At 36.2% G+C, this 25,778-nt stretch overlaps 1 protein-coding gene across 4 annotated transcripts in view; it reads left to right on the top strand.

The window, feature by feature from the left end:
* LOC150099104 (transducin beta-like protein 3) overlaps positions 1-25,778 on the top strand; it is a 470,278-nt gene that overhangs the window by 69,843 nt on the left and 374,657 nt on the right. For all 4 annotated transcript variants that reach the window (XM_090405846.1, XM_090405845.1, XM_090405844.1 and 1 more), the window contains exons 3-4: positions 350-445; positions 19,022-19,147. In XM_090405846.1, coding sequence (XP_090261972.1) covers positions 350-445; positions 19,022-19,147 — 222 coding nt within the window. The remainder of the gene's footprint in view (positions 1-349; positions 446-19,021; positions 19,148-25,778) is intronic.

Genomic DNA, 25,778 nt, shown 5'->3' with positions numbered 1-25,778 from the left:
GAAATAGTTTTTATTTACTAATGTATTTTTCACTATCTGTGTGCAGCCATAGCCTTTTTGCTTATTTTGTCTATAAGTAAATACTCTTCTACTTAATTTTTTATAACTTTCTGTAAACTTTGTGTACTGCTGCAAAATTTGTTTTGGCGAAATATGATCGTTGTAGTCTTTGTGCAAATAAAACATAAACCAAACCCATCTCATGAAGTTTGAAATGTACAATGTACACTTCATTGAATACTGTATTGTTTTATAACTTGTAATTTTACATTTGCCTAATGTATTTATGGGCATTTTATTTTTGCATGTATTTGTTCTTTTTGATTAATAGGCATTTTTTTAATTTTAGTTCACTAATGATGGTGAACATGCATTCTGCTGTTGCGAGACTACAGTCAAGGTACTTGATATAAGAAATGGGAAGGCAGCAGTCACCTTACAGGAGGTATGTAAATTCTAATCATTCAGCAAGATATTTGAAGTGTGTGTGTGTCTGTGTTAGAGAAAGAGAATGAACAGTAATTATTGTAAATTGGAAATTAATTACATGAAGTGTTTTATTTTTTTTGCCTGTGAGTGCTAACATTCTGTTGGTATGTGAACTTGCCAGATTGGAAAATGATGGTAAATTACAGCAGTTCATTTAGTTTACACAGTGTGCCTGTGAAAACTAACATGGTGGAAGACCTGAATTGGAACCTCCTTCAGTCTCTGGGTCACACCGCATTGAATGTCCTCAATATCACTGAAGGGCTCCCCTTTCAAGGCACATTCCATCTTTGGGAAGAGGAAAATGTTTCTGGGAGCTAAATCTGGTGAACGGGAGGGAGGGAGAGAGGAAATGTTCGATCACACAGATCAACTTCGAAGCCATCAACTGCTTCACAGGCAGTGTACAGTGTGCGAACGTCAACACGAACCAACTGTTGTTGTTGTTGTTGTTGTGGAACAGTTCTTTCTTGACATGTTCACATGCATTACTCCTAAATAATATTAACCATTCACTGTGGTGTCCTCAGGAACAAATTTGTGGTGGACAATTCTGGCAGTGTCGAAAAAACAATGTCCATTGTCTTGAAATGTGAATTTTTGCAACCAGATTTTCTTCTGCAGAGGAGAAGATATTCCACAGCATTCCATGCTCTGGCAGTGTTTCTGAATGAAACTGAAAACACTAACTTTCATCACTGCTCTCTCTCTGTTCGTGTGTCAACTTGTGTGCAAACAAACCTAACAAATCCTCCTCTTATGCAAATCTCTTTCTAAGATTAATCTGGCCGTTTCCTTACCGGCATCAAGCTACACTTACTTATTTTAACATTATGACATTATCATTATAAATAATATATTAAATCGCCCTCCATTTGTTGAATGAGCATGAAGTGATTACTTCTTGAATTTACAAAATAACACAAAAAATGAATAATATTTATTTCAAAGCTGTATTATTTCTAAATGCAAATTACGGGTCATCATCAGTGACAGAATGTTGTTGAATACAAAGTAGAACATAATTTGGCCCCATAATGAATATACATCCATCCACACATTAATTTCACTGTTGATACAGAAAAAGAAAACAAATGATCCTTCTTAGATGCTCATCCTCAGGTGAACTAATTACTCCTGCTTATTGAAACCCTACCTTCTCTGATGCTACATTCAACAACAGTCTACTCACCATCAAGACTGGGATTATCAAATCACATTATGGCTGAATCTTAAAGAAATGAAATCTTTGCACCACTTTCAACCCCCACTTCAAACTAGCTACCCATATCTGCTTCATTAAAGACATACTTCCTCCCCTCTCAATTCCAACTGTACATTTATAGAGTTCCTTGTTCCTGGAAGTTGGCAGCATACTATGTACAGATAGAAAGATCAGCCATCATTTGAATCGAAGAATGTAAAAAATACATTTGCAGTCATAATTATGGTTTATCTGGCCTTGCAGACTATGCTTTGGATACAGTTTACAGTATCAATTGGAAAAAGACCATTCATTTCATTTCATATGGTGATTCAAAGGCCGGAGCCCCTCTTACGGGGAGGTATGTCACCACCTCAGTTCCCCATATTTTTATCCGGGCTTGGGATCGGCATAGCTGACAATTCGAAAAAGACCATCATGTTCCATCACAAAAAATTTAGTAGAGGAAAACTATTTTTAGAATCTGCTGCTGCTCTTAAAAATCAGCTTAATACTTCAAGATCCCAATTTACATCCCAGGCTGCTGACAGATGTCCATAGGGATGCCCCACTTAGTTAGGACTCTAGTCTTTTTATATTTTGTCCACGTGTTTTAGTTAGTTTTGTGATGCTTTTTATGTGTGTGTGTGTGTTACAAGTCATATTTTGTGCTATTGGAAGTATTTAATACTATTTTAAATCATTTTCTCGTACTGTTTCACCCCATTAAACTTCTATCATAAATTTTTTCAAGCACTTAAGCTTTAACACACAATTAACAGAGAATCTATGAATTGAAGATACTAAGAAATTATATTCTTGGTTTCATCCTTTATCCAAGTGTAAGTAAGCACACACAATAATGTGAAATCATTAGACTTTCATTAGCCTCTATTAGACTAGTCATTATATGTCATAGACTTTCATTAGCCTTTAATAGACTAGTCATTATATGTCATGAGATGTTCAATAGCCTTGAATAGACTAGTCATTATATGTCATGAGATGTTCAATAGCCTTGAATAGACTAGTCATTATATAGAGGCTAATGACTTCACATTAGCCTCTGTATATGAGTTGCCCTGTAATGAAGTTACTTCATGTGCAAAGTTTGTTTGCTTATAGTTGGATAAAGGATGAAACCAAGAATATAATTTCTTGGCATCTTTAATTTATATATAACCAAATGTAAAAACTTTAAACACAGAATCTGTGGTTTGCAATAAACAATGTGGGTTTACTAAGAGAAGGTCATGTTTGAGCAACTTGCTCACATTCTGTAATAAAGTTGCTGTTGAGTTAGATTAGGGGAATGGATGTGTCATGATTTTTTTTGAACTTTGCTAAAGCATACACAGAATACGGCATGGAAGACTGTTGCATAAATTTGAGAATAAAGGATTGGGTTATAAAATATTCTTAATAGTCAAAAGCCTTTTGAAATCTTCCTGAAGGGACTTAACATCAGCAGTGCTACTTATAATTTTCCCAAAATTAGCATCATCAGCAAACAGCTGCAGATCCTAAGTCAGTCCACATGATATATCATTTACAAAGAAGTTAAACAGCAGGGGGCCCAAGAACAGGACCCTGGAGCACTCCACTGGTTTCCTACCTGTTTTTGAGATACTGCACCATCATACAGAACTTGCTGGTATTTTTCAGACAGAGGCAATCGCCAATCCATGTAACAAATGTACTATTTATTCTCATCCTATGCAGTTTGTATTGCAACTTATCATGCAATAATCTATCAAATGCACTCGTTACCTAATCATAAAATACAAGTAAATTGCCAAAACAAGACCTACACTTTTCAAATCCATAATGTCCATCATAAAGAATACTATATCCATCAACCCAATATTGTATTCTATTCCTAACCAGTCTCTCCAATACATTGACTACAACTACAGTTATACAGACTGGTCTATAATTGGAAACTTCTGTCCTAGACTCTATCTTGTGTAGTCATACTATTCTTTCTACTCCTTAGGAATCTTACCCACTGCAAGACTTTCATTAAATAATCATGTCAAGAGCATAACTAACTGTTGTGCACATTCCTAAAAAATTCGTAGTGATATGTCATCCTTTCCCACAACCATATTAACATCTAACCCAATTAACACCTGATACACCTCTGATTCTTTCACATCCAATTCTCCTAATACTTGTCTCCCTTCTACATGTTGCATGGCATTATTTACACCAATATGACATATGCTAATAAAGTGGTCATTCAGTAATTCCACTATATCCTTTGCAATGGCTACCATGATTATCCATGCTCTGCTACCATGGTTATCCACTACTCTCAACCTGCCATAATTATTCTTCGTCTTGCTAGCCATATAGCAAAATAATTTCTTGAATTAACCTTGGCCTGACCTGCCATTCTCTTCTCATACTGCAGCTTTTCTTTCTTTCTTTCTTTACCATACTTGTTACCTTCCAAACCTGCACTTTATACTATTCATGGATCTGATTGCTGCCAGGTGTGTGCCTCATCCATAGCATTTTCTTTTCCAACGCAGCTTGTTTGACATCCATTTCACTTCTACTCTGTTCTTGTTTAACCCTTGTTTGTGTCAGATACTGCCTTATGAATTTCCATGCACTGTCAACATCTTTTCTGCAGAGCACATCTTTCCAATATTGATGTTAGTTAACTTCAGAGTTTCCCATTATCACCCACCTTATAATTTCACATATATTCATACATACTCTCTATCTGTTGCATTAGTGAATAGTTGCGGTGCTAATATTGCGATAACACTCAGGAGCATGCTCTGATCGAATGAGTGGCAGAGATAAAACAAGTCCTGCTTAAGGCACTTTTCTTTTGCCAGCCTGGTTGGCCGAGTGGTTTATCTCCAACCAAAATGCTGCGGGTTTGAATCACTCCACGGGCATGGATGTTTGTGATTGTCTGTGAAAATACAAGTGGTGGTGGTGTTGGTGTAGATGATGGTAGCTGCAATTCACTGTAGTTGGTGGATTGAGTGGTGGAGACAGAGAGTTGTGGAGTAGTTGAAGACTCAGAGAGCTGAAGACTCATTGAGGGAGGGCAACTGCCCTCCCTCAATGAGTCTTCAGCCTCCTTGGAGGTGTCGCATAATAATAATAATAATAATTCTTTTCTTGTTTCACGACTTTCTAAACAATTACCTCATGATCATTTTCACCAACTGGTACCAGTGTTATTACCTCATTAACAACTATATTTTGTGAAGTTATCACCAAATCCAAAACACTAAAACTTCTAGTTTTTTTGGTCACATGCTGCTTAAGATACATTGGTGTCCAAAACATAAAGACAAACTATTTTGCTATATATGAAATAATTTTCATGACTACAGCCAAATTTGGACATACATTTATTCCAAGCATATTAATAAATTATATTACACAAAACGATGTGTTATAAATTTTGTACAAATTAAATTGCAATACATTTTTGGCAAAAGTTACAAATTTCTTAAATTAAGGAATTAATATACACTGCATACAGAAAACTATGTGAAGAGACATTTCAGTACAAAATATGTCCACCCCAAATTGTGATGCAGCTCTCTCAAAGTCATACCATGTTTAGCACCAAGTGATTCAGGAGTTCTTGAGGCATCGATAAGGCACTGTTTTTTTTTTTTTTTTTTTTCTTGGAAGGGAATTTCAAGCAGCAATGTGCCTCCCTGTTGTGTCCTAAACATGTTTTGTGGGGTTGAGATTTGGGGAGTGTTCGATTCGATTAATATCCTCGCTCTCCAGAAATATCTCCACTGCTCATGTACGAAGTGGTGTGACATTGTCATCCATAAATACAAATTCTTTGCCTACAGCACCACAGAGCAATCAAACATGACATTGAAGAACTTTGTTGCAATATGTTAACCAGTCATAATCCCTTTTTCCTGCAGTTATAGCTCAACTTGTCCAGTACACGTAATGCCTTCCAACACCATGACTCCAGCACTGCCATATCTATCCCTTTCAAGATCATTCTCACAGTGGTAAGCAGTACCACTTTCACTCAGATCAAGTGTCTTCTATAAAGACTAAAATGACTCTCATCTGTAAAGAGTAAATTAGTCCATTGGTGTCTTCTCCAATTTTGTATGGATACATCACCACTGAAAATGTGCTCTTGGTGAGCTGTGAATAAAGGAATGCACACTAAAGGCCTTCTAGTGTAAAGGCCTACTTGTTGATGCCTTGTCACAATTTGTTGAAATATCCACGTACCTGTGCTTCAATGGAGCTGACCTACTGTGGTGTGTTGATGACGTTTTGCTGTTATAACCAAAAATCTCTCTTCAAACTTCATCGTAGAGCGAGGGCGATTTAAAACCAATGGAACACATTCCATTGTTTTGAAACGCTGCCAATTGCCTGGATACAATGCTATGTGAATTTCCAAATTCTCTGTCAGTGTCAATAATTCTGCAGTCTTCTTCAAGCTTTCCAGTAATTCTTTGTCACGTGAAATCATCTACATAATGTCTTTGAGCCATTACAAGTCATCCAATTTTGTAACTTTATTCCTTCATGAAAAAGAGCTTACTTCAGACTTAATTCATTTAGTGCAGCCTTTTATTTTTTATCCTGTTGAGTGCTACATGTGACCCCTTTGCATGTGATTTGAATGTTTTCCTGCTTTCTACTTGAAATTGTCAGTTATACAAATTGCTTCAAACTGATTCATCTGAATTTGTGGTTGTAATCTTCAGAAATGGTGTTCGTCCTTAGGTTTTGGACACCAGCGTATTTATCTCTCAGAAATTGAACAAACTCACTCTCTTCCATTCTATATTCTTGAAATTAAAGTCTCCCATCGGGATCACCTTCTTTTTACATGCTCAATCAAATTACCTAAAAATTTCACAATCAGTATTCTCTATATTCCCTGGCCTATAATATCATCTTATCAGAGATATTAGCCTGATAATTTCAACTTCACACTAAATAGATTAAAAATCTTGGTGAATTTGATAGAAGAAGTGCTTAAGGGTCAAAGCTGTATAACTGAGAGGAGACCTCCACATAGCCTTTAAAGGAATGTGGAGAGCCGACCAGTGTTTCTGACCTAATGTCCAATCCTCACCTTCTCGTGGTGCACCCTGTTGGGTATCTACCTGGAAGCTAAACGAACGAGGATGGGCTGGCAATTTGGGATTTAGCCAACCAAATTGTAATTCTTATTGATTAAACCAAAATAAAAAATGATGGTACAACATGACAAAATTTCATGCCGGCTGGGGCGTCGGCCGGTTAAACAAGGCCCTGTTGTTTTCGCAGGGCGACCAGCGAAAAGTCACGTATTGGAAAAAATCTAAAAGCACATCCCAACTCAACATCACCAGAGTTAAAGATCGGTACTATCAACGTAAGAAGCCTGAAAGGCAAAGAAATGGAGCTAGCTGAGGAATTAGATAAGTACCAGATCGACATAATAGGGGTGACTGAAACAAAAAAGACAAAAACTGGTGAGATCTTTCTGAGCAATAAATACAAAATCTTATATTCAGGCAATAACAATCAAGGAAAAGAAGCAGTAGCCATAGTATTCAACACAAAATATGAGGCTAATCTTCTTGAATGGAAGTCACTCTCAAGTAGAGTAATGTGGGCAAATATGAGAAAGGGAAACTGGACAATGAGACTTATTTGTGCCTATGGTCCCACAGAAGGTTCTACTAAGGTAGAAGTGGAGGAATTTTTTGAGGCTTTAGAAAAAGCAACTGACACAATGAAAAAGGAAAAGTTGGTCCTTGTTGGGGATCTAAATAGCAGAGTAGGAAATGATTGTCAGACATACAAAAATATTTTGGGAAAATTTGGAGAAAAGAGCAAGGCAAGATATTCTGGAGATTGTTGAAGAAGCTCAGAAATGGAGGAAAAAGTGCTGTAAAAGGAATTAGAGATGATAAAGGTAATATGAAAACTGGAGAAAAAGATATCCTTGAAGTATGGAGTAATTACTTCAAAAAATTGCTAAATGAAACTAGCAGTGATGACAGTACAGTGATAAAAAATACTGACCAGGCATGCAACCAGGAATACATATCCATGCTTGAAGTAGAAAAAGCCATTAAAAGTCTGAAATGTGGAAAGGCAGCTGGAGTAGATGGTATTAGACCAGAAATGCTCAAGTATGGAGATATAAAAGTCTTACAGTGGCTGCACTGTATAGTTCAGAAGGCCTGGACAGAGGGATGATTTTCAGATGATTGGAGTAGAGCTCTCATAGTACCCATATATAAAAAGGGAAATAAAACTGATTTTAAGAATTACAGAGGTATTTCTATACTGAGTGTTCCTGGTAAGATTTATGCCAGTATACTTGAGAAACAGTTGAGTAGGATTGTGGAAGAGAAGCTTAGTGAGGAACAAGCTGGATTCAGGCCAAATAGAAGCTGTCAGGATCAGATATTTACTTTACAACAAATAGTTGAACAGTCATGGGAATATAAGAAAGATCTGTATTTAAGTTTTGTAGATCTGGAAAAAGCATATGTCAAGATGCCAAGAGAGAAGCTATTCAAAACACTACAGTTGTATGGCGTCAGTGGGTCATTATATCAAGCAGTTAGAATTGAAGGAAGTACAGGAAGATGGTTTAATGTTAAATCTGGTGTGAGACAAGGATGTACATTATTCCCTCTGTTATTCATTATCTATATGGATCAAATTATGAAGGAAAGTGGTATTAAACATGATATCAAAATCGGAAATGTTAATGTCAGCTCTTTTTTTTTTTAATCAGATGATGTTATACTTCTAAATAAATCTGCTACAAGTCTGCAAGATTTCCTGACTAAATTGAATAACTGTTGTAATAGATATGGTATGAAGGTCAGCAATAACAAGACAAAGATAATGAAAACAGGCATAAGCATTCAAAATATCAGCTGCATTGTGAATGGAGAACCTATAGAACAAGTAAAACATTTCAGCTACTTAGACATGATTTTTAGTGAAGATGGTAAATTAAATATGGAAATAGACAACAGAGTCAACAAAGCTGGTATGGTAGGAAGTCAACTGAATAAATTTATATGGAATAAGAGAGAAATTAGTGAAAACACTAAATTAGTTGTATACAAGACAGTGTTCAAACTAACTTTAACTTATGGATCTGAGAGCTGGGTCAGATGTAAAACACTTGACCAAAGCTAGAGACTGCAGATATGAGAGTCCTGAGAAAGATTAGAGGCGTGAATAGATGGCATCAATGGCAATATCATATTAAAAATGAGGATATTAGGAAAGAACTTGACATTGTCAGCATCCAGGAATGCATTAGCAGAGCTAATCTCATGTGGTATGGTCACTTAAACAGAATGAATGAGGAAAGATTAGCCAAAGAAGTGTTTTCTGCCAGGTTGGCAGGAAAAAGACTCAGAGGAAGACCAAGATATAGGTGGATTGATATGGTAAAAAGTGCCTTAGAAGATGTATATAAATATAAGATCTGACAATGTTGTAGCTTTGACATGAAACAGATTGATTTGGCAGAAAATTGTAGGTAGATAGTTAGTAATGATGTAAATTTTTCTTCATGTAGTACTATCATATCCTGTACATCCCTTGAGGGTAAATGTCAGGAATTTGATCATGATGATGATCAATCAGGCTAAGGATCTTGGAATTTTAGTAGATAGGATGTTGAAGATCTCCGGCCATATAGCAAAGGTTGTAAATATATCTCAGTGGATAATTGAAATGCTGACATAAACCTTGTTATGGAAAGTATAAGGAAGTAATTTTTCCTCTTTACAAGGCCTTAATAAGATCCTTGGACTATTGTGCACAGCTTTGTTCTTCTGATTTCCCTGTGATTCTGATGCAGTGGACAGAGTACAAAGAAAAGAGTTAAAAATGATATCAGGATTGTGGAATATGGATTATGAAGACAGATTGAAAGTTTGTGGATTGCAGACCCTAGCATACAGGAGAAAGAGAAGTGATATGACTGAGATTCATCCTCTTAGAAAAAATAGCAGAAATACTATCCTAGGATCTTCTTTGCAGCATTCATTGAGGGAATACCAGGATGATCAAGATTTCCCCCCATCCCACACAAAATTTTGCACTATTCTTGAGGATGATGAGTGGGACCTCCTTGATGTTCCAGGCAAAGAGATCTGCACAGTTGGTGGACCAAGGAATGACTGCATTGGGGACAATATACATATCTATGAATTGGCACCTGGTTCCCATCAGGATCCATCCTTACCTTCGTCACACCTAAACTACCAACATCTATCAAAGCAGGCTCTCTAAACTGCCCAATTAGTCAGTTTTGAAAGCCTGAACCCTTTGCAATGCCTTAAATGTCATAAGTATGGTCATGAGAACAAAGACTGTAAGAAGAAAACCCTAAAATGTTCTAATCTTGAGAGAGTCTCTGTCTGTTCATCTTTAATTTTCCTGCTCTTTAAGTGGGAAACCAAAGTCAACTTATTTGGGAGCAGTCATTTTCCTATGATATCCACTTTTTTGCATGTGCAACTATGTAGCACATGATAAATATCATGATTGAAAATTGAGCAAGCAGACTGTGGCACCTTCTCATGCCTAGCCGAATCTAATTCTGAGATTATCAGCTAATGTCTTACAGTGATGCAGTAAATCTTGTGACAGTGTGTATTAAACAAATTGCTACAACTGAAATTCCCACAAGATATAGTTGGTTTCCACATTTCCCTAAACTGTGGTGGAACACTGATAGCACAGCAGCCAACGAAACACACAAGAAAACTTTGATAATCTTCTACAGGTACTTCACAACAACAAACCTTATTGCCTTTCAAATGTACCTAAGTCCGTGTTAGATACATTCATCATTAGAGGAAAAAGAAACCCTGGATCCAGTACACATTTTCCATAACAAGTGCAACCAATAGAAAACATGTCTGGGAAAAATCTAAAAAATGATGGGCAGGTATACCACCCACAAACTCTCCATCCTTGAACATAATGGATGCACAGTCTGTCCCAAACAGGAATTGCTGACACCTTCTGGTTGCATTTTGCTAAAACATCAGCAGTATCTTCTTATTTCCCCACAGGTGTCTTGCCAAAAATGTACAGCAGTTGAACCAGGTGATATCCATTATAAAAGGATCAGACACTTGTCATCAACTGCCAAGGACCATTTACCATATTGTTCAGCAGAATATTCTGTGAGAAAACGTTTCCCAGATACTTAAGCAAAAAAGGCAATTGTTTTTGACATTCCTACCAAGGAAAGATCCAAAATCCCCATTAAACTATTGTCCAGTTTCTTAAACAACTAGCTGCTTTTGAAAGATTCTGGAAAAATTAGTTAACTCTCATCTTTTATGGGTTTTGGAAAAAATCTTTTTTCTAGAACACTGGCTTCCATAAATATCACTCAACAGCTGATATTTTAGTTTGACTGGAAGCACCTATGTCATATGCCATCATAAAATGTAAGAACTTAGCATTTTTATATATATGCAAAAAGCATTTTTTTAATATCTTATATATCTGGTCCACACATGAAAGGCCACAAGACCTATAGCACACTGGTGCCATGTGTGGAATAAAAGAAAGCAGTAGTCTGTTCACATTTTGCTTGAACAGCTGAGGCTGTTACAAAGAACAGAAGGAGATGGAATAAAAGAGGAGGCAGTGAAGTTAGTTCGGTGAGTTATAAGATGGACTGTAAAAGGGTGTTAGTAAGCAATGGCTCTTTTTTTAATGATTTTGGAGAAGAGTGGAGGAATAATGGTGGCCAATTCAGCAGAGCTGTCCCTGAAAGTATCTGTAGAAGAGGCATAAGGGAGAAACTGAACATCTCTGAGAAAGAGAAAGAGGAATCATTAATTAGCCAGATTGCCCTCTTCTGGATAGAATCAAGCAATAGAGAGGATTTTGGTGCACTGTCCCAACAGGAGCAATATTCCATAACTGGGCAGATTTGGGTTTTGTATAGCAGGTGTGAAGTAGTGTCTTGTGCGAAAAAGTACAAGTTTTTTGGTGTACTTTTAATGATCTGTGAGAGAGGATTGAAGTGGGTTTGTGAAGGGAGGGATCTTTAATTAGCCAGATCGCCCTCTTCTGTATAGAATTGAGCAATCCTAGAGAGGATTTTGGTGCACCACCACAAATAAGGGAGCAATATTTTTTTTTTTGGCAGCTTCAGAAGCTATTATTGAGATGTGGTTGTGCCAGGAAAGATCAGAGGTGCAAGTCAATCCAAGAAGAGAAATCTGATCCTTTGGATATCTCTTCTGAATTACTGAAGGTAAGTGTGGTGGTGGTGGGGGGAGGGATTCGAGCTCTTTCTTGCGAGAGATCAGACAACTGAGTTTTGGTGGCATTGAAGTTTACAAGTTTGTCCTTGTCCCATTGGGATATAGCTGAGAGATCTGAATTCAGGTCCCTGGTCATGGTAGCTCTTAAAAATGAAAAGGAGGACCAGAGTGTATTGTCATCAGGAGAGCTATGGATAGGATTGGAAGTCTGTGAGAGCAGGTTATTTATATACAAGAGAAAGACAATTTGGTGAAAGAACAGAAACCTTGGGTACTCATGTATCGGTGGAAAAATCTGAGGAGAGTAAGCCATCCACCATGAGCGACCAGTGAGAAAGTTGGTGATCCTGTTGCAGAGTGGGGAAGGCAGACCATAGGATGGCAGTTTGATGAATAGGCCTCTGTACCAAACCCAATCAAATGCCTTTGAAATGTTGAGGGCAACCATGTGAGTTTCTCCATATTTATTCATAGCGTGAGTCCATAGGTGAGTGGTGAAAGCAAGAAGATCAGCTGTAGATCGCTAGTGATGTGCGGAATTATTGCTGGTCAATGATTAGTTGGTATGTCTCTAGATAGTACAAGAGTTGGTTGTTGATGACCTACTCCATAATTTTTGAGAGAACAGAAGTGATTGCAATTGGACAGTAGTTCATTGGTTGACTTTTATTACCTTTCTTTGGGATGGGCTCTATGTGAACCTGTTTCCATGTTGTAGGGGTATATACCTATTGAATAGAATAGACTAAAGAGGCAATAGTTCTGGGATACAATTTTTTAACACAATAGGTGGGATACCATCAGGACCAGTTGCCTTGTTTGTGTTCAGGTTGTTAAGATTCTTCGGATTTCTTTTTTTTTTTTTTTGGAAGACTATAGATGACATGAAAAGTGCTGCTCTTGGTGGAGTGGAGGGATCTTTGCACAGGTCATCGATGCAGGAATTGGAAGAGAACAGTTATGGAAGTAACTTGGCCTTGTCTTTTGGTGAGGTGGCTATATTACCATCTGGATGTGAGAATGGAGGGGGGGGGGGAAACCTGGGTGGACAGACGTTGTGCCCAATGGCCTTGGCAACAGACCAGAAGGAGCAACTACCATTTGGTAAGTAGGCAATTTTGCAGCATATGGCCCTTTCAAAGTCTGACTTGAATTCGGTGATGATTCTTTTACAACTGTTGTAGGCTGCAGTACAATCAGAGAGGGAAGCTGGAGTTCTGACCTTGAGCCAATTGTGGTAAGCAGAGGTTTTTCTTTTACAGTAGTGTCTCTAACTTCAGATATCTATGTACCCCTTCTTAAATTTTCATTATTACAAAGTATCTCCTTATCAAAATAATAATAATAAATAAATAAAATAAAAAGTATATTTCATTGTAAATATCTATTTTATTTGAATTTAGATGACATGTAAACAAAAAATGTGATTATTTTTAATAGAACAAAATTTATAAAGATACTATAAATTTTAACTTAATTTAAATAATTTTTCATCAATGAGAGGAGTGAAATTGTTTATGGTGGGATAAAATTTCAGCAAAATTTAGCTCTGCAGTTGTTAAATTCAATCTCAGATGCAGTTCGACATCTCTAATGCAGTTATTCATCTTAATATCTACAAGGGCCGAAAATCCAACTTCGCACAGATATGAACTTGGAAATGGAAATATGAACCTGAAAGCTTTATCCATTAATTCAGGAAATTCATTCTGTATTTGTAGCCAAAATGATGATAACATATTCTCATTGTATTTATTTTTTAGGAAAGATCAGAAGCTGATTGTAAAATTTGTTCTTTTGCTGTTGGCGACAGACCCTTTGGCAAAGATTTGTTGATATCGAAAGAGTATCTTATCCACTCAATATTAATGTCCAATTCAGGGAAATACTTTTCTGTATTCATTTCAAAGCTTTGTAAATGCTGCATGATAGTAATTTTCACATCATCAGTTTGTTCATTTGAACTTGCAAGCAATTCATGAAGAGATGGAAACACATCAAATTCTCCATTATCAACCTGCTTTTGACATAACTTCATCTTTGCCAATGTGGCGTTCACTTTATCTTGGACATGAAATATAGAAACTTCCTTGCCTTGTAAAGACAAATTAAGATTATAAAATACAGTAAATATATCTGCCAGTTATGCTAATTGACTGAGCAATTTTCCAATTATGTTTTTTTTTTTTTTTTTTTTTTTTCCAATTTAAAATTTTCATCAAGAAAAACTTGTAGTTTATTTTTAAGTTCAAATAAATGAGTAAAGACTTTTACACGAGAAAGCCAATGAACATCGGTATAGAAAAGAAGTTTTCTATGATATTTCCCATTTCTTCGCAAAGTTGAGAGAAAAGTCTGGCATTTAGAGGATGGCCTTTAATATAATTTATGGTTTTTATAGCTTGTCCAGAACTTTTCTTAGGTCTTTAGACATCATAGCCAAAACCTTTGTAATATCTCTTACTGTCTGGTTCATTGTAAACGGATATTATTTTTTCTACCTATATATGTACTATCTCTTTATCATTACTCTGTTCCTAATTCTTTATAACTTTACTCTAAAGCGCTTTTTCTCTCTTCTCCTTTCTCATTTACTGTACTGCGTACTGTGATTATCCACCTTCCATATTTACTAGTCAAATGCCTATGAATACTGGAAATTTATTTGTCAGACTGCACTACCAATATATCATTTAATAGGCAAAAGACTAAATAAAACTTCCGGTAGATTTCCTTCTCCCTCACGAGCGATGTTTCTTTTATCAATGTTTACTTTAACAGTCGTGGTTCATAACTGAACTGCATTTTTATTGCTTTACATTATTTCCCACTCACAAGTCCAATTTATTTAAGAACAGAGCAGTTGTAAAATAAAAGATCAGGCAGCACTCTTTTAACAAATAATTAAAACACATTTTATTTACAAATTATACATGAACTAAACAATAGGGAGATTGTTTTCTCTATCCATTTATAAAATCTTTAGCATAAATTATGACCTATTTACTTTAACGCTAATTAACTTCTTTAACTCACAATCTTATTTAGTCTCCGCTTACTAATTCAACTTATTAAACTTCTAGTTTACTTGCAAAGAGGTTAGCTAACTCTCTGTTAAGTTATCTTTACAATTTTTATATCAGCTTCCAATATGCCAATCGATTATCTTAATGACACTTCTTACTACTATTGAACAGTCTCTTAAAAGTCCATATACAACCTACTATTAGAGGGAATATACAAAAGGTTTGAACTTACAAAAGACTCTGCATCGCACATTCAGTCAAAAGTCTTTCACTACAGTCTTATGGTATTTCTTTCATCTCAGATCTTGAGCTTCCTCAGGAATGTCTGGCTTCAGTAATATCTCATTGGGAAAATAATGGGCTGTGGACTGCGACCGGCAAAAGGTTGTTCTTCCACGGTGAAAAAGAAAATCTTCCAAGCGAAGTTACTTTGGGTAATTTACATCGCCTTTTCTCCTCTGCTTTGGCTCGCTGAAAATGCCTGGGCGACCTCTGCCTCCAAGAAACTGAAACTGCTGCCAACTCTCAACCGTGATCCCTCTCTCTGGCATCTGGAAGCCTTTCCTCCTTCGACAACGTCTGGAAGCTCCTCCCTTCTGGCAACTGGAACCGGGAAGCCCCTTTTTTAACCCGCTCTTTGTTCTCCCTGTGCAATCTTTTGATCGTATTTTGCCGGGCGCAGAAACTTGTCTCTAAAACTAACAGACCTCTTTGATACTTTGCTTCTCCTTTCGGGGCTGCGGAAATGTCTCTAAACTTAGCGGCACTCTTAGATACTATCTTTAAAGGTGTTAGCACAGTAAGCAACTCTTATATACAAAACTAGTAATTGACATTAAAACAATAAATACATTCACTTCCCACAGGGTTAACTACATTAATATTTTGCAAAACATACATAGAAACAACCAAGGTTATTTACAGTTCTCATGGGACTTGACCTGTGTAAAAAATCGCTGTAAAGCGCTTTGATATTTTTAAGCTACATCGAGATTTTACACCTTAAAACTTGAATTTTATTAAAGTATTAAAATGCATTTTTGTTATGTAAAATTTTGTGAAAAGAACCGTGTAATATTCCTGATTTGAGATTTTTGTAACCTCGAAAGCAGATATTTATGCAGTCTTTCATATAGATAAAAAAAAGTTCGGAAATTATGATTGGATTATGTTCTGACTTTTAGATAAAGCTATCAACTAAAATTGTAACTATTTTGGCAATTCTTCAAAAGTGAATGCTGTAGTTTTCAATTAAGGATTTCAGATCTAGAAATTTTATTTCCAAGAAGTCTCTGAAAAGAAAACTTTTTTAATAAATTCATTGGTAGCCTCCTATGATCAAATAATTTGACAGTGAATGAGTTTTTTTCTTTAGTGAAATTATGCAAATATATATATATATATATGTTAAAGATACCAAGTAATTCTATAACCTTGGTTTTAATCCTTTTTCCCAAGGTGGGAAAACCACCATAAAAAATTCCTTTTTTTTTATGGTGGTGCAAAAGTCTTGAACCACGTTCAGGCGCAAACTTGACTGACTTGTCTGTTTGCTTACTTGGGAAAAAGGATTAAAACCAAGGTTATAAAATTACTTGGTATCTTTAACGTATATTATACCCAAGGTAAAAAACTTTTCATATATATATATATATATATATATATATATATATATATATATGTTGAAGATACCAAGCTATTTTAAACCTGGTTTTACTCCATTTCCCAAGTAAGCAAACAGACAAGCAAGTCAAGTTTGCGCCTGCAAGTGTTGCAAGTCTAGCTGATCCTGCACGTAGTGCAAGACCAAGGCAACTCATGGTAAAAGTAGAATAAGCTCTGATCACCAATCTTAATATTTACCCTTAATGCAAAGCACATCTCCTGGAGGAGATGTATGATGCTTTGTATTAAAGGCAAGGGGCGGCCACTACCCAGACCAGTTTGACGACCTTTATTGAGGTCTCATCAGTGCGAGCCAGGCTAGAAATACCAAGATTTTAGTAATACAGAGTTTATAAGTATTTTACCAGAACAAGTTACCATAAGATGTTTTAACCTTATTAAATAAAAATCTCAGGAGGAGATATAAAGGTAGAAAGTATTTTACCTTGGGTATAATAAATGTTAAAGATGCCAAGCTATTTTAAACCTGGTTTTACTCCATTTCCCAAGTAAGCAAACAGACAAACAAGTCAAGTTTGCGGCTGCAAGTGTTGCAAGTCTAGCTGACCCTGCACATAGTGCAAGGCAACTCATTGTAAAAGTAGAATAAGCTCTGATCACTAATCTTAATATTTACCCTTAATGCAAAGCACATCTCCTGGAAGAGATGTATGATGCTTTGTATTAAAGGCAAGGGGCCACTACCCAGACTGGTTTCGACCTTTATTGAGGCCTCATCAGTGGGAGCCAGGCTAGAAATACCACGATTTTAGTAATACAGAGCTTATAAGTATTTTACCGAACAAGTTACCATAAGGTGTTTTAACCTTATTAAATAAAAATCTCAGGAGGAGATATAAATGTAGAAAGTATTTTACCTTGGGTATAATAAATGTTAAAGATACCAAGCTATTTTAAACCTGGTTTTATTCCATTTCCCAAGTAAGCAAACAGACAAACAAGTCAAGTTTGCACCTGCAAGTGTTGCAAGTCTACCTGACCCTGCACGTAGTGCAAGACCAAGGCAACTCATGGTGAAAGTAGAATAAGCTCTGATCACAAATACTTTCTACATTTATATCTCCTCCTGAGATTTTTATTTAATAAGGTTAAAACACCTTATGGTAACTTGTTCTGGTAAAATACTTATAAGCTCTGTATCACTAAAATCTTGGTATTTCTAGCCTTGCTCCCACTGATGAGACCTCAATAAGGTCGAAATCGGTCTGGATAGTGGCCCCTTGCTTTTAATACAAAGCATCATACATCTCCTCCAGGAGATGTGCTTTGCATTAAAGGTAAATATCAAGATTAGTGATCAGAGCTTATTCTACTTTTACCAAGAGTTGACTTGGTCTTGCACTACGTGCAGGGTCAGCTAGACTTGCAACACTTGCAGGCGCAAACTTGACTTGTTTGTCCGTTTGCTTACTTGGGAAATGGAGTAAAACCAGGTTTAAAATAGCTTGGTATCTTTAACATTTATTATACCCAAGGTAAAATACTTTCTACATACATATATATATATATATATATATATATATATTAAATACATTTAGAATGAGGCTGAAAATTTACTTCCTCATGTCCCTGTTTACTCACTTGTGGCAGGTGGATTTTTGGAGCCCTGTTTATAATCATGACTATCACTCAGGTCTTGCAGATCATGCTTTGGATACTACATACAGATTCAAATAGAAAAAAAAAATAATTCATCATTCTCCATGCAACAAGTGTAGAAGTGTAAGACTTTCTAGAATCTGCAGCTGCTCTTAAAAACAAATAATTTAAATAAATATGGATGAATTAAACTTTGCAAAATATGTGAACATTAATTCTTAGGGATTCCATGTTACAACTTAAATTTCTAAGTGGCACTCATAGAGGATCCACCTAATTAGGAACCTAGACTTATACCTACCAAGTTTCACTTTGTTTTGTGTTGTTTCTGTGTGTGTATATTACAGTTTTATATTATGCTCTCCGAACAGTGTGTCTGTGACTTAGACAAAATGTCAGAAGCATTAAACATTGTTTTGATTTCTTATCTGTTAATGTTTTTATTCTCTTAAGTCTATATCTAACATGAATTCACCCAGCACTTAAGCTTAAGACATAGTATAATAGAAATAGTCATACCCAATCATAATAATAAACAAGTGTTGTATATAAATATTACCCTACTTCAGTTATTGCCTCTGATAATGATCTGCCTACTAAGTCTGAAATATGTTGTCAAATGGATCAAAAAATTTACAGTCTTGTAAGAATTAATAATTAAGAAAATAAATTACACTATAAAATAAAATTCAGTTTCTCTGCTTTCACTTATTTATTGCTTATATTTTTAGGAAGATGACAGCGAGCTGACAACTTTTGCTTTAAGTCCAGATGACAGAATATTATTAACTGTAACAAAAAATGGCTTAATAAATCAGTGGAATATAGAAAGTAGTTCTTTGGAAAGAAGCTGGAAGGTGAGCTGTGCATCCAGTTTTAAGTGATACAATATCCAGTAACCATAAACATGATATTACTTTTTTCCTAAATTATAAAAAGATAATTATTAGGTAATAACTATGAGGTAGCCTGTCAAATTACTGTTTCATCACTGTTTATGATGCGTTATGAAATTGCTGAAAAATATATCCAAATTTATTAGGGGCGGGGATTGGGATTTTCTATTTTACCTCTCTTTTGCAGATGAATGTTTTTTTATAAGATATATTTATTAAATAATTGGTTTGTTGCATGGAAACTTTGCAACAGTAATTCAATCTTTCATTAGGAAATATAGGCAATTAAATGCTCAAGGACTGTTAAGACTAGTCGACATTTAAGAGGCCTGGAGTCATTTGAAAAGATGACATGGAATGTTTGCATAATTTTCAGTTGGAATTAAACTAAATTTCTCCTGAATTTTATCATTACAGTATTTCATAAATAGTTGAAAATATCTTATCTATTTATGAAATATTGTAATGATAGGAAAAGGGTTTATTACTATAGTGTTGAAAAACTTAAAGAATATTAAGATATCCTTTCCTTTTTGAAAATTTGTGCAGGGTTCCCATCCCCATCAATATTTGCTTTGATTTTCTGAAAATTTTTATGTACCATCATTGTATTATATAAAGTATTTACTGGATTCACCTTATGAAATTTATTTCGGTTTCTGGCCAAGTTACATGATTATCTTGATTGCAGAACAAGTACTTTAGAAACATGAAATAACGTCATCATTAGTTTCCTCGAGGGATGTTCAAGTTACTGTGGCAGTGCTACATGATTAATTTTATATTATTATTAATCTCTTATCAACAGTTACCCTCCAGTCAGTCTTGTGAGCACTCCAATATTGTCACATCTAACATTTCATGCTTCTAAGGCACTTCTGACTGAATCCACCTAGATCTTGGTATTACTATGGGTTTCTTTCCTACCATCTTGGCATCAAATACCTGTTTTGCTAACCTTTCCTTACCCATTCCATTTAAGTGACCAATACCACCTTAGATTAACTTTGCTGACACATTTTTGAATGTTAAATCTCTCTCTGTGGTCTCTAGTGAACAAGTGCTTTATTTCTAACCCAATTCTCAGATCCATAACTACTTAAAACTGGTTTGAACACTGTCTTGTATATTGCTAGTTTGGTGCTTTCACAAATTTCTTTCTTATTCCATATATATTTGTTCAGCTCGCTACCCACCATACTAGCTTTGGTTATCCTCTTGTCTATTTCCATATTTCACTTGCCATCTCCACTAAAAACACTGCCTAAATAGCTGAAATATTTTGTGATCTATAGACTCATTATTCAGAATGTAGTTGAGTGTTTCTGCCTATTTTTTTTAGGTGTTTGGTATTTCTTATTGCTGATTTTCATGCCATATTTGCTACAGCTGTTATTCAGTTTAGAGAATCCTGAAAACTTGCACTCGATGTGTTTAGGAGTACAATATCATTTGCATAATGCAAAGAGCTAAGTTTCACATATCCAATTCTAATAATAAATTTAGTTTAATCCTTTATCCAGGTGTATGCAAACAAAGTTTGCGCCGGAAGTATCTTCAGGACTGAGGCACCTCGTAGTAAAGGTGGACCAAGGTCTCATCCCTCCTTGTCTCAGTATCTCCCATAATGCAAAGCACATCTCCTTGCAGACATGTATAATGCTATGCATTAAGGGAAGGGCCACTACCTAGACCTGTTTCGACCTTTATTGAGGTCTCATCAGTGGGAGCCAGACCCAGAATTGGTGATACTAAGGCAGAAGCAATGGAGAGGTCATATTTACTTATACGAGTTGCCAAACAGTGTACCACCTTATTGTTAAATTACTCTGGATTTAGAGAAAGATGTTGGAAGTTTATTTTCCACTTGGTTAGACTATAATAAATTTAGTTTAATCCTTTATTCAAGTGTATGCAAATAAAGTTTGCACCTGAAGTATCCTCAGGACTGAGACAAGGAGTGATGAGCGCTTGGTCCACCTTTACTGCGAGTTTCCTCAGTCCTGAAGATACTTCAGGTGCAAACTTTGTTTGCATACACTTGGATAAAGGATTAAACTAAATTTATTATAACCAAGTGGAAAATAAAGTCTAACTAAGTGGAAAATAAACTTCCAGCATCTTTCTCTAAATTCAGAGTAATTTAAAAATAAGATGGTACACGTTTTGGCAACTCGTATAAGTAAATATGACCTCTCCATTGCTTCTGCCTTAGTATCACAATTCTGGGTCTGGCCCCCACTGACGAGACCTCAATAAAGGTCGAAAGTGGTCTGGGTAGTGGCCCTTCCCTTAATGCATAGCATTATAGTAGATACTGAGACAAGGAGTGATGAGAGCTTGGTCCACCTTTACTACAAGTTGCCTGAATCCTGAAGATACTTCAGGTGCAAACTTTGTTTGCATACACTTGAATAAAGGATTAAACTAAATTTATTATAGTCTGTAACCAAGTGGAAAATAAACTTCCAACATCCATTTCTAATATCAGGCCTAATAGTACTTTTTTTGGGAACAAGCTGAATCAAAGCTTGCTTCCAAGCAGTTGGGTAGATGCTAGGTGTTTGACTACTTGAAGAGATCATATAATATGGGTGTAAGTTTTGGTGCACAAAGTTTAATACAACTGGAGGAATATTATCAGGTATCAAGAGGAATCATTCTGTTGATAATTTGTGCTTTAGTGGGAGGAGATCTGTCTTGGTTGTCAATACAAGAGTTTTTTTTTTGGGGAGGGGGGAATGATGGCAAGAGGTCTGCCTTATCTCAAGATTATATCAGTATACCATCAGGATTTGAAAACATGGAAACACACATTCATTCCACAGCCTTGGCAAGAGAGCTGAAGCTTGGACTGCCATTTGGACAAGAAACAAGGCTAGTGTATTTGTTGAATGTACAGTTTTTATGAGTTATAGTGTAAGTTGCATGAGAGGCTGCAGTTTTTTACTGGATATGTTGTACATATGCTGAATTTTGGCTTGGATTATTTTAGCACAGTTGGAGAATCACAGTTTGGATCTAATCTAATAATTTGTTATTAGAACACAGTAGAAGCTAAGATCAGAAGAGCAAAAACAATAATGAGATCATAGAAATTGGTAACATTGCAATCTGGGATATAAGGCTGAAAATGATTTAAAAGGATGATCTGAAGAAAAGGAAATATGAGCAAGGTCATGTCAGACTGACAAATAGGAGAGCTAACATCAGTGGTGTACTTGGAGGGAGAGCTGGTTAAGAAAAAGTTCAAGGTTGTAGTGATGAGAATTATCTGGAATTCTGTAGGTTGATGAACAATTTGTGTTAAATCAGTACTGAGAGCAAATAATTTGGCTTCTTTACCAACTTGGAGAAAGTAAAAAGTTTGAGAAGGGAAGCTATTCTGAATTGTGGATGTTGAATCTTCCATCCATCCATTTCACTTGACATTAAGAGATGCCATATGGTCATTCAGATGCTCGGTGATGTGCCACACCCCAGACCTCGCTATGCAGTCCTGTTGTATGCTTTTTGGAGTCTTCAAGTCTCTGAAGATCAGTCACTTCAGACAATACCATCCATTCATTCATCTCATTGATGGTCTCCCCCTTCCTCCTTTTCCTGGAACATTACCTTCTGTTACTGTTTTGAGAAGTTCTCCTTCCATCCTCTCAGTGTATCCAAAGTATTTTAACTTTCTTAGCACCCTTTCATTTGTCCACTTTTCAGTTTAATGATATCCTCAACAGCCTTCTGTAACCACATTTCAAAAGCAGCTATCCTTTTCTTATCTGACTTCTTTAGGTTCCCAGTCTCACATTCATAAGTTGCTGTTGGAAAAACAGCTGCATCCAAAATCCTCAACTTTGTTCCCGTGGAGATAGATATATCCTTCCAGTATTTAGTAGTCTCTGACTGTTGTTTTAGCCATTCCTAATCTTCTTCCAACATCTTCTGAACAGTAATTCTTCACATCAGGCAAAGGATCTGATCTTTTACCTTTCCTAAAACCTGCTTATTTGTTGGGAATCTCTGCCTCAATCCTATTTAGCATGATCTTCAATAATATTTTGCTTGTATGAGATATTAAACTAATAGTTGTATAGTTCTTGCACAACTTCATATTTTCCTCTTATGCAGTGATATGAAAACAGACTTCTTCCAGTCTCTAGGCCTGATCCCGTCTCCCATATTCTTGTAATTAATCACTCAATATGAAACACTCATATCCCTCCATCCCCTGTAGCCTTAATTAACTCTGCTGGGATTCTATCTACACCTGAGTCCTTATTGCTGTTAAACTGCTTAACTGCTCTTTCAAATTCAAGCTTAAGTGGTGGAGATTCCAAATCAAAATTTTCCTGATGAGAGGGCTGCTTCACATTTTCTTTATCATCTCTATTGTACAGTTCCTCACAGTATTCTTTCCATCTGTTTTTGATTTCCAACTCTGTTAGTAATGCTCCAGTCCTGTCTTTGATGACATTGGTCTATAATTTGCATATTCTGTTGTGGAACAACTTATATGTAATGGAACTATCTTACTCTCTTTCCACTCCCTTGGAAATGTGTGAGAGCTGAGACTTGGATAAAGCAGCTTTGTCAGAGACATTCTCATTTCACTTGCACATTCTTCTAGCACACAAACTGTCATACCGTCCAGGCTGACTGCTGTATTCACATTGATATTTTTCAATACACTGAGTACCTTCAGTTCATCTATCTCAATGTTCACATCAGTCTCTGTCACTTCAGTAACTGCAAAGTCACTGCCTAGATGATACACCCTTGCAAAGTGATCACTTAGTAACTAAACTATTTCTTCTGCTTCTGTCACTTTCCTGCCATCATCACTGAGTAAAGTTATCTTTCCATAATCATTCTCTTACTTGTAACATTGAGAAAAAAATCTCTTTTGGATTTACTTTGGCCTGCTTAGGTAATTTTCTCTTGAAATCTGATTTAGCTTTCCCTACCGTACTAGTTTCCCTTCTTGCTTGTGCTTCATACTGCTCATGTGCATACTTATTACCTTGTTTATATTCCTTCCACAATGCTTTCTTTTTTGCAGCCCTTGCTTTATATTGTTAGTCATCCACTTAATCCCTACTCAGTTTATTCTCCTGACCTGGGTATGCACTCTTGGTATTGCCTTGCTCAGACAATCCTCGAACATGCACTTCCCATGCAGTAATGTTATTTATTTCATGTAGTTTCTTATGCCATGGCACTCCCAAATTGCATCCTATGTTTGTCTTAATTGCTAGCTTTGTAGTTCCACATAAACCCTTTCTTCACTGAAATTTCCACATGTTGAGCACTCTTCCTGGACAAGACTGCATCTTTGCTTTCCTCGATTGGTGGTAGAGTAGCTACTGCAGTTATAGATAGATTTCTGATACTATTACCAGATCCAACACTCTCAAATCTCTGGGTTCTTCCATCACATGCTGTTTCAGGTAAGTATTCCTTAGTGACTGTATAAATTCCATTTCCATTTTGCCATGTGCCATTTCCTCCAATGTCTATCACCATAGTTGAAGTATTCCATGATAATTGCTTGGCCTGTACTCATTGTGCTAATCTGCTGATGCATTTCACTCACTTCTTCTTCTGGATCCCCAGGTCTATAGCAACCAACAATACACTTTGTCCTGTTGACTTCTTATCTCACACTAAACCATCTCAAATGAATCATTTCCATTAGATCTTTCTTAACAGTCCTCCTATTTTTGTTGGTTGAAGTTCTTCAGCTATCATTAATAACCCCTCCTCCTGTCCTATTTTTTCTAGCTGCTCTGAAAATACAATATACATTACATTCTATCTCTGTAACTACATCATTCCCTGACAACCAGATCTCACTGATGCCAATGATTTTTGGCCAAGTTCAACTGTTCAGTGCCAAAAACTCTACTCCTTTATTATTTTTGATACTTTGAGCATTTGTATACATGCATTTCAACATCTCCTTGAGCCCACAGTTACCCATACATAATTTTTATTCCTGTCAATCAGATTCAAAACCTGGGAAACTGCACCCATCTCTTCAAAATCATTCCTACACTCATACTTATCTATCCCAGGGGTGGCTGTTTCCACAATGTTATTCCTGCACTCACACTCATTTGACACAGGGGCATCTAGGCACATGCTTGATTGCTTCTCTACTAATATCTTTAATTTCCCTGGTTTTGAACTTCCAACTGCTCATTGAACAACATTTTCTCCAAGCACCTAACTCCCAAACCATTTAAATACAGTCCTTCAGCATATACAGGGTGTTCGGGATAAATTTGACAGTTTCGTAAGGAAAAAGAAAATCTTCTTTGTATCTGTTAAATTTAATGAATTGACAAAAAAACATTACAGGCAGAGTTAATTACAATACTATCAACAAGATTTACTCAAAATAACCACCATTAGCATCGATCACAGCTTCAATTCTGCTTCGGAACCTCGAACAAGCTGATGCTACAGTCTCCCTGGGAAGGGCCGCAAAAACTGTTTTAATTTTATCCATTAACTGGACTTTTGTATTACTGGAAGTGCGATTGGTGTCTTTTTCAACTGCGCCCCATACAAAATAATCCATGGGGTTAAGGTCTGG

Source organism: Typopeltis vanoorti, chromosome 15 (genome assembly GCF_054136105.1).
Source record: "Typopeltis vanoorti isolate ZY-2024b chromosome 15, IOZ_Tvanoo_1.0, whole genome shotgun sequence".
Lineage (NCBI taxonomy): Eukaryota > Metazoa > Arthropoda > Arachnida > Uropygi > Thelyphonidae > Typopeltis > Typopeltis vanoorti.
Note: the sequence above shows the minus strand (reverse complement) of the source record. Positions and strands in the feature narration are given on the sequence as shown.